Source organism: Suricata suricatta, chromosome 6 (assembly GCF_006229205.1).
Source record: "Suricata suricatta isolate VVHF042 chromosome 6, meerkat_22Aug2017_6uvM2_HiC, whole genome shotgun sequence".
Taxonomy (NCBI): Eukaryota; Metazoa; Chordata; class Mammalia; order Carnivora; family Herpestidae; genus Suricata; species Suricata suricatta.
The window spans coordinates 43462776-43477104 of NC_043705.1; the positions used below are offsets into that span (position 1 = coordinate 43462776).

Consider the following 14329-nt stretch of genomic DNA (forward strand, 5'->3'; position numbering starts at 1 on the left):
GTTCACGCTGTCGCCCGGGCCGGCGCGGCCGCGGGCAACCGCTCCCCCTCCCACACCTACCCCGCCCCCTCCCCGCCTTTTCCGCCCTCCCGTCCCCCTCCCTCGGCCCGCCGCCGCTGCTCCAGATGAGGTGATGGCAACGGCCAACTTCGGCAAGATCCAGATCGGGATTTACGTGGAGATCAAGCGGAGCGATGGTGAGCCTCGCCGCCGCCCCTGCCGGTCGGGCCCCGCATTCGAGCGTTTCATGGAGGGGACGCGGGGCCGGCCGCCTCATTGATTGCTCCGCCGGGCTGTGGGGGCGGGAAGGCGGCGGCCGCGGCGCTTTTGTGTGTGGCGTGTGTGCGAGTGAGGCCGGCGTGGGGTCCGCCCCGGGTGCCGCTGCAGTGCGGGGGGCGGGGAGGGGCTGCCGGCAAAAGACCTGGGTGTCGCGGGCCGTATCTTGGGGTTCGAGTGGGTGAGGCGGAGGGTCCCGGGACTGGGGAGGGGGGTGGCGCCCTTCCCGAGATCTCCATCCCCCCCGAGGACTGCAGCCTGGGGGGCCGGGGCCAACGGGCTTCTGTAGGGAAGACCCAGCCTCGCGTTTCACCCGGGCCTTTCATTTCCCGGCAGTATCTCTGAGGGGGTGGGGGGTGGGGAGAGCGTGGAGACCAGTGGTTTCAGGATTTAGGGAACCGACTACCGGTCTGAGGCTGGGGGGAAAGGCCAGCCCCCGAAGCTGGACAGGCTTCTTCGGCTTTCGCTTCTCGAGCATGCCTTTCTTTTTTTGCTGGTCCTTTCCTTGGAAGAAGGATGCCGAGAACGTCGTGCTCAGCCATGAATTTGTGGGGGGGGAGCAGTGGGAAGTGGTGTTCGATGAGCTTCTCCGAGGTGATGAGACTGAAAGGGAGGAAGAAGGATGAGCTTAGTCAATGCGATGCATTACTGAGAGGGTGGGGGTGAGCCACCGGATGTTGATATTTTCACGCCCTCTAGAGAGGTAGCCTAGAGGAAAGTGTTAGGGTGAGGTGACCATACACGCCTAATTCAAAAGAAAAGGGGGGAAAAGCCTTAGGCTTATGTATCTTTCTATAGGTTCTTCTTGGAAAAAGTGTTTTATGCCACTGGCTTGGGGGGTGGAGTGAGATGCCGGCCAGGCTTGGGAATAATTTATATTGTAAAGGAGAAAACACGCCTGGAGAGAGAGAAGTAACATTTTCTTTCAATGCGAAGATTGAAACGAGCTAGAGATGTGTAATAGAGCTGTGTGGTGTACTTGATTCTGTTTCCCTTATACTCATAAACCTTTATTTATGGCTTATTATCCTCTAGTCTAGTCAGTAGTAAGGTTGCTCTCATAGTCACTCCCTCTCGGTTTCTAGGAAGTTTGACCAAGTTTTGTGAAGCTAGATAGACTTTACTGTTTCCTGCGTGAAATATTGGTAGACGCTGTATAGCTAATGATTTTTTCCCTTGGATTTGAGATAATTTGCATTAACAACCAGAAACATCATCACCCTTTATGTGAAAAGGTAAATAATACCAATTAGAGCTTTAGAAGTTACCAGTTACACTAGTGGGAAAGCAGTGTGTCCTTTATTTGGGTTGGGCTTTCTTTTTATTTTCTTTTCAAATAACTGTCCTTAAACAGTGCTGTTACTGTTATTTCTTTTTTAGGTGAATGAGGGTTCATTGTATTACAACAAAAGTAGGATTTGCATATTACTTAAAGTTAGAGGATGCAATAAAATGTGTAAAGTTCTTTACATTCTAATCCTTTATGATTATAGGTGTTACTACAAAATATACATTAAAAAAGGACCATATGGCATTCGAAAGCTTTGTATTTTTGGTTTTTTTTTTTTTCCTTTTTGCTTACGTGTATGACTTGAAACCTTTTTGGTTCTCTTAGGGTTCTGGGATAGAGACTATTAATAATCTTTCAACATTTACCTTTTGCCTTTACCAGAAACCTAGACATATCTAAGAACTTTGTGTTTTTATCTAAGTGCTAATGATCGAAATTCACATTTCAAAACAGTTTCTCCGTGAGGTCATAATGGAAATCATTGCAATGTGTGTTATCCCAGCTTATGGTCCTGTCCATATTTATGCTCCTCCGATGCATGATGGAATTGGTGGAAGGTAGAATTAGACAACTTGAAGGGAATGGTCATTTGCATTGGATGGTGGTGTCTCAACAGAAGACATGTCTGGGACTCGCATGCTTCTTTTTTCACTTTAAAGAAGCTGTTTTGTTTCCTCTCACTTCTAAAGCACATCTTTATAGGATAAAACATTAGTGGCTATTGTAACAAAAATAAACTTTGTAGTTGGATGAGCAGTAATGTAAGCCTGAGACCATGGAAATCACATGACTGAAGAGGGCTGCTCCAGACGACAATTAACTGGTTACTTGATGTTCTGCATGCTTCCTAATGGTGACCCTTGTCCTTATTTAAGAGCATGCTTCTCCAAACAGTGATGCTCATACATAAATAAAACATTTTCTGAGAGCCAACAGGTAAACTAAACTGAGTTTATTCTTATCTTTTAAGACCCTGCTCCAAAGAAATCCCAGTAAGTCTTCGCTGATTGCTAAAGCCAGATGGATAGTCAGTCCCTGGGTAGTCAGCCTGTGAATCCCTAAGTCCTTCTGTTATCACTCATGAGGCAGCATATTTCCTTAAGTATTAATATTTGGATATGTTTCTTGTAATGTTGTGTTTCCAGACTACACCAGAGAACAGGTGCTATAGAAACTCCAATTGAGGGATGGCAGGCTACTCACATCCATTTCCACAAAAGTCAGGGTGTTAATGATATTAGAATACTTCGTAATAGCCTCTTCAGTTCCCTGAATTTATCTGTTGATCTGCACCCTGTGCCTCCTGAAGGTTCTTGCATATAGGTTTAGAGTGAATCATTCATTACTGGATTTCTGGTTTTCAGACATTATTTAAGTTAATTATTTGAGTGAAATCTTACCTGGAAGTGAAACCCTTCCTTCCATCCAGGCTCATCTTGTGCTACCACCTCCCTATTCTGCTCCTCTCCCCCAACTCCATTCAGGCTTCTTAATTCAACATCTCCAGCCAGAATTGACTGGAATTGAGTGATGTACTAAAGCTAATTTGACATTCTGGTATTTTAAAGTTAAAAATGACAGAGGTTAGGTGTACTGAGATTGATCCTTGCCACAGGAGATAACCAGGTATGAAATGAGACTAGTTTCTGGAAATGGACACTTAATGTATAATCTATTTTTTTGTCAGTGGCTTCCTATTATCCTTCTAATTCAATTTCTTTTTAGAATCTAGTGGCTCTAAAACTGTAGGTTTTAACTTACTGTTAAAATCTCTCTTATCTGTTTGACAGTAGCTGTGATTATCCTTTGAGGACTGGGGGAGAAAGGAGAAATGCTTTGAATATTTGTAAGCTGCAACTATGAAGGGATTGTTCTCTGGGGTCTCTTAGTCACAGCATTGATGTATGTGATCTGAAGAGAAAGATCAACCAGAAAGATCCTTAAAGTTAATGTCATTTTTATAAATATGGCAACAGAGTCCCAAGTCACTATAAGCGACTTGTCTAGCTAGATTCATACAACTTGTAGTGGCAGCCAGGAACCTGTCGTGCATAGCATAGAAACCAGACTGTCTCTCAAGAACTAAGAACTGTGACAGTGAAGGGAGAATTTGGTTATTTAGGAACCATACACAGCTTTCTGGAGCCCATTAAGGATATGTAGGAAATTGCTTCTTAGTCATAGGAAAAGCAGTAGGGAACCGTGTTATAGAGCCCATTTGGAGTGATCTGGTAAAAAGTGGTAACGGTATAGTAAATACAAAGGTCACAAAGATGAAAAATATTCCTGTGTCTTAGTTAAATGTTGTTGAAAATAATGCTTTAATTAGCATCTGAAATCATGAAATTAAAGATTTCAAAGCATTTATTGGGAATCTTGGAGTTTAGGGCAGGCACTCCTTATTGAGGAAAAATTTTAAATTCTCGTACCTACTTTGCCACATTTATTCTTCTGCTAGTTCATCTTTACTTTACATGCCATTACGTAGACTTTTGGAGAATGGTCTGTGTGAATGTAGGTAATAAAGATAAACAGTGCAACAGTATGGTTGTTCTTGAGGTGCAATTTTGTAGCTCACTGGGGGGGTGGGATGGGGGAATTTATGGGTTAATAGTTTCCTTTTACATGGTAACTAGCATGATAATGGTTCCATATATGTATTTGTTTGGCCTTCGTAGTTTTCCATACAGGTTATCTAATTGGATCTTCACAAGAAACCCTATGAAGTACTAAGCAGGATAGGAAGGTAGTAGATTCATAGGCATAGAATCTAAGGTTGGATTTTTTGCAAAGATCCCATGTTAATTAATTAGGGAATATCCTGAACCAAACCCTAGGTTCTTACACTCCTACTTTTCTTTTTAGTGCTGACACATGTTTTTGGATGATGGTATGAAGTTGTATACTTTGTGTACTTCGGTGTTTTTTTCTTTTTGAGATATTAAAAGCCCCTTTAGTAAATTTTTTCTACTACTAACAAAGAGGCTCAGAAAACTTACATTGAATTAGATTTTCCGAATTGGTGGTATCACTTTGAATTCTGACATTTTGTTAACTATAAGGATGAAAATTCAGCAGTCTAAGGCTTGAAAACCCTTTCAGTAGTTAGTCACTTTTTGCTTCCAGGATTACAGAATTTTAGGAATATATATGTTCATTGCTTAGTCACGGCAAAAATTTTGGAACCCTGGGAAAAGCTTTGTGTCAACTTGTTTTTTATGTCATAATTTTTTTTAAATCTAGAGAATAGCAAAGAGCCAGTTAAGCCTTTGTCTTGTTTAAATAGGATGTGAGTGGAAAATCCAGAGTGGGGTTCCTTGAGAGATCATCCAGACCCATTCTTTCTAGTCACAAGTTTACTTGTCATTAATACTACATTAATCTTTTGCAAAGCTCAATTCTTAGATTCAGCTATCTACTTTGCTTTTAACACCTCTGTCCTGTAACCTAAAATGATCTTTAAGGTATTTGTTTTCAGATCATGCTTCTGAGTTTAAGAAGAGATACATTTCTTAAGCCTTGGATGCGATTAATTTTTACTTTTCTGGTCCAGTTGTAGGGTAAATATAGGTTGGGTTATCCTCCTATCACATACTCCCTCTTTTGATTACAGTAATAAAAATGGTATTATAGTGCCTACGTGAAAATAGATGTTAGAACCTCATCATATTAAACAGTTAAGCGCTTGACTACACGCAGTGGATACTGTGCCATGTACTTATATGGAGAGTTAAATAAATTCAAGTTCAGGGACTTTGGGATTTGTCTTTAAAAATCTCCTCTCAGTTGGTTAAACGTCCAATTTTGGCTCAGGTCACGATCTTGTGGTTTGTGGATTCAAGCCCTGAGTTGGGTTCTGTGCTAACAGCCCAGAGCCTGGAGCCTGAGCTTCATATTCACTGTCTCCCTCTCTTTCTCTGCATGCCCCGCCCTCCCGTCCCCCAAAGCTCTCTCTCTTTCAAAAATAAACATTAAAAAAAACCTCCTCGAAATGTAATATCATTTCATTGTTGGTTAACCTTAGGTTAACTTTTTGTGACCGCCTCCTGGGAATAAAATGAGGGGGGAGGTGTCCCTTTTTAATGTTTGCTTGAAATGTCCTCGCCTAGAATTCTTTCAGTTTGGTGCTACTCGTTTTTCTCATTATTCACTACAACGAAGTTTGAGTTCAAGTGGGCATTTACTAGAGCATGAGAATGTTTTAGTATACAGACTATAAATGATGATGCCATATCAGAAAACAATATGTCTCATAGTTTTCTTTTCTTACAGACTTAATCAAATACATTTTTATTAATAGTTTATTACATATCAGGCATTCTGATAGGTTGGAGATACAAAAAAGAATAAGGCATACACAGTTCCTGCCTTCAAAACCAGTAAATTAATGATTGATGTCTGGTGTGATTGGGACTGATAGAAGTATGGTGTTCTCTGGGTACATTATTACCACTTCCCTTTTTAGGTTTAGGCTCTTTATTTGGACTCTTGAAGTTATGGGTCTTCTGGTAAATAGATGTCATATATGCTATCTCTTTCACCTCATCTGCGTAAGACTAATATTCATGATCTCTTATGGTGTGCTTTCCTGGTAAGTCCATATTGATCCACAGAATTTTTTTTTAAATGTTTATTTTTGAGAGAGAGAGAGAGAGAGAAAGAGAGAGAGAGAGGGAGGAAGTGGGGGAGGGGCAGAGAGAGAGGAAGACACAGAATCTGAAGCATTCTCTAGGCTCTAAGCTGTCAGCACAGAGCCCGATGTGAAGCTCGAACCCACAAACTGTGAGAGCATGACCTGAGCTGAAGTTGGACGCTTAATGGACTGAGCCACCCAGGCCCCCCAGAATTCTTAATAAAGTACCACCAGTCTTGGTACCTCCTGTCACTTTACTGAAATTGGCATTATTTGTCATTACTGGCCTATTTTCTGTTCTCTAATACCCATCCGAGTTTTAACTTTATAACTTTTGACCTTTGTTTTCGTATCTAAAGGAAGAAGATTTATTCAATTTTAAATTTCTAGTAGAGGAGCCACTAGTTTTGGAATACTGGGTTGGGGTGCTTATAAACACAGGGACCAAGGAAGGAGAGCATGAAAACTGATAGAGCAGCTGATAGTGCTTGTATGTAATTGGGAAATAATCTCCCCACACAGTGCTGCCGGGAGACTATGAGAATCAGACACCTCCCTAAGCTGCGTATATTACTTACTTTCAAAGACTTAGTTCTCTAGGTTTTTACCTGTTTTGCTATTACTTTTAACTAGATTTCACTTACCTGAAAATTTTTGAAGGAAAGACAGGATCAAGATGGGACATACGGTAAAATTTGCTGAATATCTACACTGTACAAAGACTTCCTTTCTGATTATAATGTTGTTCAGCAGCTGTCTACCCGGTGTCATCCAGATAGCTTGTGTCTTCCATACTGCCGTGTGAATTCTCTTTGTTTCTTAAAAATTGAATCCAGGTGTCACTCTTGATATCTGAAGGGTTTTAACATTTGCACCCTTTATAAAGTCAGTTGCTTTCCTAAATGTGTTAATATCCAATTTCTTGCTTGATTTTCATGGCAACCTTACAAGGTAGATAGTATTTTACCCATTTTATTAGAGGCACTCTATGTCCAGAGTGTATAAATTACTGGGAAGTGTTTAGGCTTATGAAGGGCAATTCCATATATTTACACTATATATATTAGTCAGGGCAGTGTGGTAAGGGTATGTTAGTGGGATGGGATGTAATATTTTTAGACATGTTTAACTCATTGGATAAATATGGTTGTGGGAGCTGTTTCTAAACTGGGTAGAGTCTGCATAGTGGTGTCACAACCCTGGTTACTCATAGAACTCCCCTTTGGGGCATTGAAATTAAAAACAACCAAACATAAAAAACAAACCCTCACCCATCACCACCAATATCTGGGTCCTTTGCATAGAGATTCTGTTTTAATTGGATTGATAAGGAGCCTGAGCATCAGTATTTTATTTTAAAACACCTCATACATTGATGAAACTTACCTTCACACATACTGGTGATTTCAGTGTGCACCCAGTGTTGTGATCTGTTACTTTAGGAAAAGTAGCATTTCCTAATGATGATCTGACAAAATTTCATGGATAGTGAAGTTTAAATGGTGGAAGAAGATGAACTGTAGATTGCCATGAGGGGAAAGGAGGCATTCGGGGCATGTTGTGTGCAACATTCGAGAAGTTCTTGAGCTGGAAGTGGAGCGCTGTCAGTTGAAGGCATTTGAAACAGGCAGAAGGGAGAGTGATAGATGACGAAAATAAGGAAGGAGAAGTAATCTGGGGCGCCTTATTAAAGACTTGGAAACAAAGGTAAGGTAAGGCTTCTTGGAATTAATTTCTAGGACACTTGGAAACTACAGTAGGACTTAATCTCCTAAGAGCAGTAATAGGAGTTAGCTCTTGATTAGTGATAGATTAGAGGGAGAGTAATACTGAAAATGAGAGCTAGCAAGGGTAAGATTGCATCATTCTAGGAGGGTGAGCAATGATTAAGGAACAGATGAAATCTAGTAGCCTGCAAAAAGAATTGATGTTATATGGTGGTATATCACCTGTGCTGAATAAAGAACAGATAGATGTGTTGAAAGGAATGGACTTAACATTTGGAAAGTCAAATGGGCTTAACATTTGGAAAGTCTTAGTGTAGGTTATAAAATCTCTTCAGTTCTGTTTAAACAAGCTAATCTTATTCATGAATATTTTGTAGAGGACTGCAGAACCTATGTACAATTTAATATCAGAGAGCATCCAAATCAGGCTGTTTATAGTTTTTGTCACTAGTGTCTTTAAAGTGGGTCTAAGGTATGAGTCACTTCCAATAAATGTTTTTATGTAGAGCAGAATTTACTTAAGCTATAACTAACTGCTTTGGCTACTTAAGAAGACACAGTTATAGTGTATTAGTCAAAACCCTCTTAGAATTCCTGGAAGGGAATGGGAAGGAAAAACAACACTTAAAGGATCTGGCTTCAGCTCATCAGTGGATGAAGGGTTTTGATTCTTGAATTGCAGCTGCTGTCCTTTACTTTTCCTTTGCTCTTATTTTTGTCCTATTTTTTACTGCCCTGGCTTTCGCCTTACCTTTTCATCCTCAATATTCTCAATGTCATTTCAGCATTTAGAATCTCTTAACTGTGGGACACGTGGGTGGCTCAGTCACTTGAGCATCTGAATTCAGCTCAGATCACGATCTCAGGGTTTATGAGTTCAAGCCCCACATTGGGCTGTCTGCTGTCGGCATGGTGCCTGCTTCAGCTCCTCTGTCTCCCTCTCTCTTTGTCCCTCCCATGCTCATTCCCCCCTCCCTCCCTCCCTCTCTCTCTTGCTCTCTCTCCTCCCATCCCTCCCTCCCTCAAATAAAATAAACATTACAAAAAGAGAATCTCTAAGCTGCTATTGCAATTTAGGACTTAAAAAGAAATAAGTGAGGGATGAATAGGGCACATTGGATTTTTAGGGCAGTGGAATTATTCTCTGTGATACTATAATGGTAGATACATGTTATACATTGGTCAAAACCCACAGAAGTTATGACACCAAGGGTGAACCCTAATATAAACTATGAACTTTGAGTATTAGTGATGTGTCAGTGAAGTTTCATCCATTTTAACACGGTTACCCATTGTAGGCTGTTGATGATGTGGGAGGGTGTGGGGATGTGGAAGCAGAAGGTCCATGGAGAATCTGCACCATATACCTCACCAGGTACATGAGAATCAGCTCAATTTTGCTGTCAACTTGCAACTAACTGCTCCAAAAAATTTGGAGAATTTGACCCTGGCTCCCCTCAAGAATGAAGCTTTAGACACACTGCTTGGACATCTGGCACAGTATTTGAACTATACACTCAGAATGTTCATGGGTCAACCCTATAGCGTTGCATTTAAGGTTAACTTTTGCTCTTTATGTTTGTTACACTTCATCTATTGGCCAATATGAGAGATTGATGGTTTTAACACCGTTTTTATTTATTTTTTTTAACACCATTTTTAAAATGAGTTGTAGTGCAGTGGCAGGATTTAGGTGTGCTTGACCCATGAACATTCTAAGTGTATAGTTCTATGCTAATTCCATAAGGGTTCTCTGTACTGTGGATGTTCCAGGCATTGGAAATCATTAATTTAAAAATGCTTTCATTTTTCTTTCTGTGGTATAGATTGCCTTCAGGTGTTGGTGTTTTTTTTATTAATCCGTCTAGCATCTGCTACATGACCATTATGTGTCCTTTCATATGACACCTTTGAGGGAATAGAAATAGGACTTCTTCCTAGTAAAGACGAGGGTGTCAGCTACAGCTGACTATTGAATCACTATTGCACTCAGTGCAAATGCTTGGTGGTTTTATGATTTTTTTTTTTAAAGAAATTTTGGCCTTTGTAAGTCTCTGCCATTTCATGACATGAGGCCATACTTGTTCCTATGACTGTCAAAATTTTAGACAAGAGTATATACTTCATTTGAAAAAATGTTTCTTATTAGATGAGTAGCTATATTGTCAGAAAAATACAAGGGATTATAGCAACTTGCTAGGAGTCCGTTGGCATAATTGATGAATTTGGGGGCTTGTCTAGGGTCAGTGATCTTTATTTTTATAAAATTGTTTTTTGAAATAGCTCTTGGGATAATGTGTGGGTTGAATTTTTACATTCTCCACCCTTCTGCTGATACTGAGAGTTGGTTAAAATGTGACCCTAAATATAAGTGTATTTTCTTCGTATGCTTTTTGGGGTAAACCTTTTTCTGAGGAGGGTATCCTTTTATTAAGCACAGTCCACTGCTTTTAACCGTACATGTTCTTTTGAATTTCAGTAAGAGTCATTCCTTAACCAAGTTAAAAGTAAATGAAATTTTTTGTTTTCTTCCTACCCCCTCAGATTCTTTCTTCTCAGTTTTTGTAGGTGCTTCTTTCTCTCTTCATTTTCTTTCTTTTTTTTTTTAATTTTTAGAAAATTTATTTTAGAGCAAGTGCAAGCAGAGGAGAGGAGCAGGGAGAGAGTTACCATCTGAAGCAGGCTCCACACTTACCATGGAGCCCTCTGTGAGGCTCCAGCTCACAAACCATGAGGTCATGACCTGAGCCAAAACCAAGAGCTGTGCAGACGCTCCTCTTCATTTTCTAAATGTTGGTGTTCTTCAGGGCTTGATCCTAGCCTTGTAATACTTCTCACACAGTAATCTGTCTCCCGGTGACCTAAATGCTTCTCCTTAACCTTGATTACAGATTCTTTGTGTATATAATGAATTAATGAATATCTCCACATGGCTGTCTCATTCATGCCTCAAATTCAGCATGTCCAAAATTGAAGTCATCATCTGTAGTTCAACTCAAAACCCTACATGTCTGCCTAGACTCCTTGGTGTTTTCCAGTGTCCTGTCCTATCATCAGGTTCTCTTAATATAACAGCTCAGGTACCTCTTCAATCCATATACTTTTTCCATCCTTGCACTGTAACTTTGGTGAGGCTAGCATTATGTCTTGCCCGAGCCGTTGCAACAATTTCTAATAGGTCTCTCCACCTTTGGTTGATTATTGTTTCAGAATAACCTTTCAAACCTACAAATTTGACCCCCAATCACCTGCTTAAAACTTTGTCACGTGCTCTGTGTCTGTTGCCCTTTGGCTAAAGCCCAACTCTAACATAGTTTACTCTAGACCCTGAACTGTCTGACCTCCTTCTCCAGTCTGATTTTCTTGCAACTTATTTGAGGCTCTCCAGACACACTGCACTTAACCGCTGTTGCTCCTTTTTGTCTCTATTAAACGTTCCATTCTTCCTTGATTCCTAGACTAGGCTAGGTCCATAGACTAGGCTAGGTCCCCTGCTTTGTGATCTCTGAGTCCCTTCTGTTTACTCATCAAAACACTCATGGGATTGTATTATCTGTTTAATTGTCCTTGGTCAGACTCAAGTTGCATTGTGTCCTTGGTGCCTCGAACAGTGCCTGTTCATGCTTAGGAAATTATCTGTTTTTTCAGCCATTGATTAAATGAACTTCTAGCTGTGTTCTTTCATTGCTGTATTTAATTTTGACATTCTGAAATAAAATTGATTTGTGTTCATCTTCAGTGTCAAAAGGTATGTGTCATCGCTTTTAATGTACTTTTTCAACTTGCTTTTTAAATTTAATTACCTGTTTTGAATAATAATATAGTCCTGTGGTTAATAATTAAGTTCCAAAGGATATAAATTGGGAAGGTCTATTATATCGTTGCCCCCTAGCCACCTAAGTCTTCTCCCAAGAGATAACCAGTATTTCCAGGTTCTTATATATGTGTACATGGATTTGTTTTGCATTTTCAAGCAAATGTTTGTGAATTTGTACCTGTATATGATATATATATTTAAATATATATGTTTTCTCTACAGTTGGTGTATTGTGTACACTGGTGCTTCTTAATACTATTTTCATTTCATAATAACCAATTTTTATTATTGGGTAAATAGAACACAGATTAGATTGTGTGCAATCTGTAGCTCTTACACAGCCAGTACTGTATTGAATAATCTTGAGTTTTTATCATTTTTTACATATTGATGGCCTCTGTCTATAGGATAAGTTTCTAGAAGTAGAATTGCTGTGTTGGAAAATTTTTAAAAATTATATTTTTAATTTTGATAGATCCTGACAATTTACTTCTGTAGAGAATATATGAATTTACCTTCTTAACTGCACAAGTGCCCCTTGCTTCATACCCTTGTCCACACAATGCACAGTATACTTCTTTGAGATTTGCTAGCTTGCGTTATAGAATTGAGAATGTGCCTGTAGAATGTTTTCTTCTGAAGTTAAATGGCCCAGAAAGATAACATATTTAATTTATAAAGTGTTTATGAGGTCCATACATATAATGAAAAACATTTAAGTTCTAGTGTTATGATAGCTAGTATAGAAAAACAAGATGTCAAGTGTTATGTCTGATAATGAGAAGACGGTGATATTTTTAAATAAAAATTTTTGGAAAATATACATTATAGGTTAAAAAAATTTTTTTTTATGTTTTTTATTTATTTTTGAGAGACGGAGAGAGACAGTACGAGTACGGGAGGAAGGATCAGAGAGAGAGAGGGAGATAAAGAATCTGAAGCAGGCTCCAGGCTCTGAGCTGTCAGCACAGAGGCCGATGCGGGGCTTGAGCCCATGAATTGTGAGATTATGACCTGAGCTGAAGCCAGGCACTTAACCGACTGAGCCACCCAGGCGCCTCTACACATTATGGTTTTTAACCTAATAAAGTTGAACAGCTCTACTAAATAATAGGTTGGGATTTTTTTTTCAAACTCTGAACACAGTTAAATAAATTATGTTAATGAAATTACTTCCCTGTATTTCTGTTAACTTTTAGTTAGTTAATTCACTTAAGTAGATTGTCTCATTATTTGAGACCAGATCAAGGAACTGAATCTCTTGAAGCCAGTTACGTCTCTGTTCCTTTACTGTCCAAAATATCAGCTTTTGATTGGAAAGGTGGTTAGGTGAAAGTATATGTATTATTTGTTCATTCAACCAATATGTTCTGAGTATTTTAGGCAATGTACTAGTGTTTGAGTATAAAACAATGGGGGGAAAGACCAAAAATGTATCTTCACATGGAGATTTCATTCGTGGAGAGGACGTGGAAGATGTACAGCTATGCCACTTAATAATTTGTTCTTTTATTAATGGAGAGAAATCACATCAGCATATTTGTTGAATGGGAGAAGCTAGAGGCATGAGAAGAGGCTGAAAATAGAGAGCAAGGAAAGATAATCAGTAGATCAAGATTTTGGAGAACATGGATCTTAACATGACCTTTGAAGGCTTTACGTGATCATGCTCTTACCTTTCATGTGTCACCTTATCCACTTACCTCCTTGCTCCCATTGTTGAGCCTCACTGGGTTTCTTATAGTGACTTTCTTACCTCAAAGCTTTTGTACAAAGTGTTCTCTTCACCTCAGATGTACTTTTTCCCCACTCTGCTTAATTGTTGCTTTTAGTTCTAATCTTAAACATTATTTCTGCATTTGTCAACAGCGATCTTTTATGACTCTCGAATCAAAATTTGATCTCTTATTCTTTCTCAGTACACTTTGTTTTCTTAATAAAATTTGTCAGCCTTTGTAAGTATACAGGTCTGTGTAGCTCCCTTCTACAAATTTAGCATCAAGTATGGTACCGGGCCCATAGCAGACATTCAAGTATTAACTGAATGAGTTATGAACTTAATAAGCTTAACACCAGTGATGAATTAGGTTAACCAGGACCTTATATCCTTGATAATTTAGGTTTTTAGAAACCTTTTCAGGGTTTTATGGGTTAGGAGTGGGGGGATGGATGAGTAGGCAGAATTTAGGATTTTTAGGGCAGTGAAAATACTGTGTATGGTACTATAATGGTGGATACATATCATTATACACTTGTCCAAATCTATAAATTGTATGCCAGAAGTGAATGATGAGTTTTGGGTGAAATGTTATTGCAGGTTTATCAGTTATAACAAATGTGCTACCCTGGGAGGTAATGCTGATGATGAGTGAGGCTATGCATATGTCAGGGCAGAGAGTATTTGGAAAAATCTATCTTCTGCTTAATTTTGCTGTGTACCTCAGGCTGCTCTAAAAAAAAAATAAATAAATCTTGGGTGCCTGGATGGCTCACTTGGTTAAGCATCCGACTCTTGATTTGGGCTCAGGTCATGATCTCATGGTTGTGAGATCAAGCCCAGTGTTCAGCACTGTGCTGAGCTTAGA

The 14329-nt window shown here is 39.4% G+C and overlaps 1 protein-coding gene across 3 annotated transcripts in view; it reads left to right on the plus strand.

The window, feature by feature from the left end:
• The first annotated feature begins 53 nt into the window (after positions 1-53).
• KIF2A (kinesin family member 2A) overlaps positions 54-14329 on the plus strand; it is a 68524-nt gene continuing 54248 nt past the window's right edge. For 2 of the 3 annotated variants that reach the window (XM_029942299.1, XM_029942300.1), the window contains exon 1: positions 55-197. In XM_029942299.1, coding sequence (XP_029798159.1) covers positions 134-197 — 64 coding nt within the window. In that variant the 5' untranslated portion in view covers positions 55-133. Of the gene's footprint in view, positions 198-14329 lie in introns of all 3 variants that reach the window. The other variant, XM_029942298.1, reaches the window with a different exon arrangement.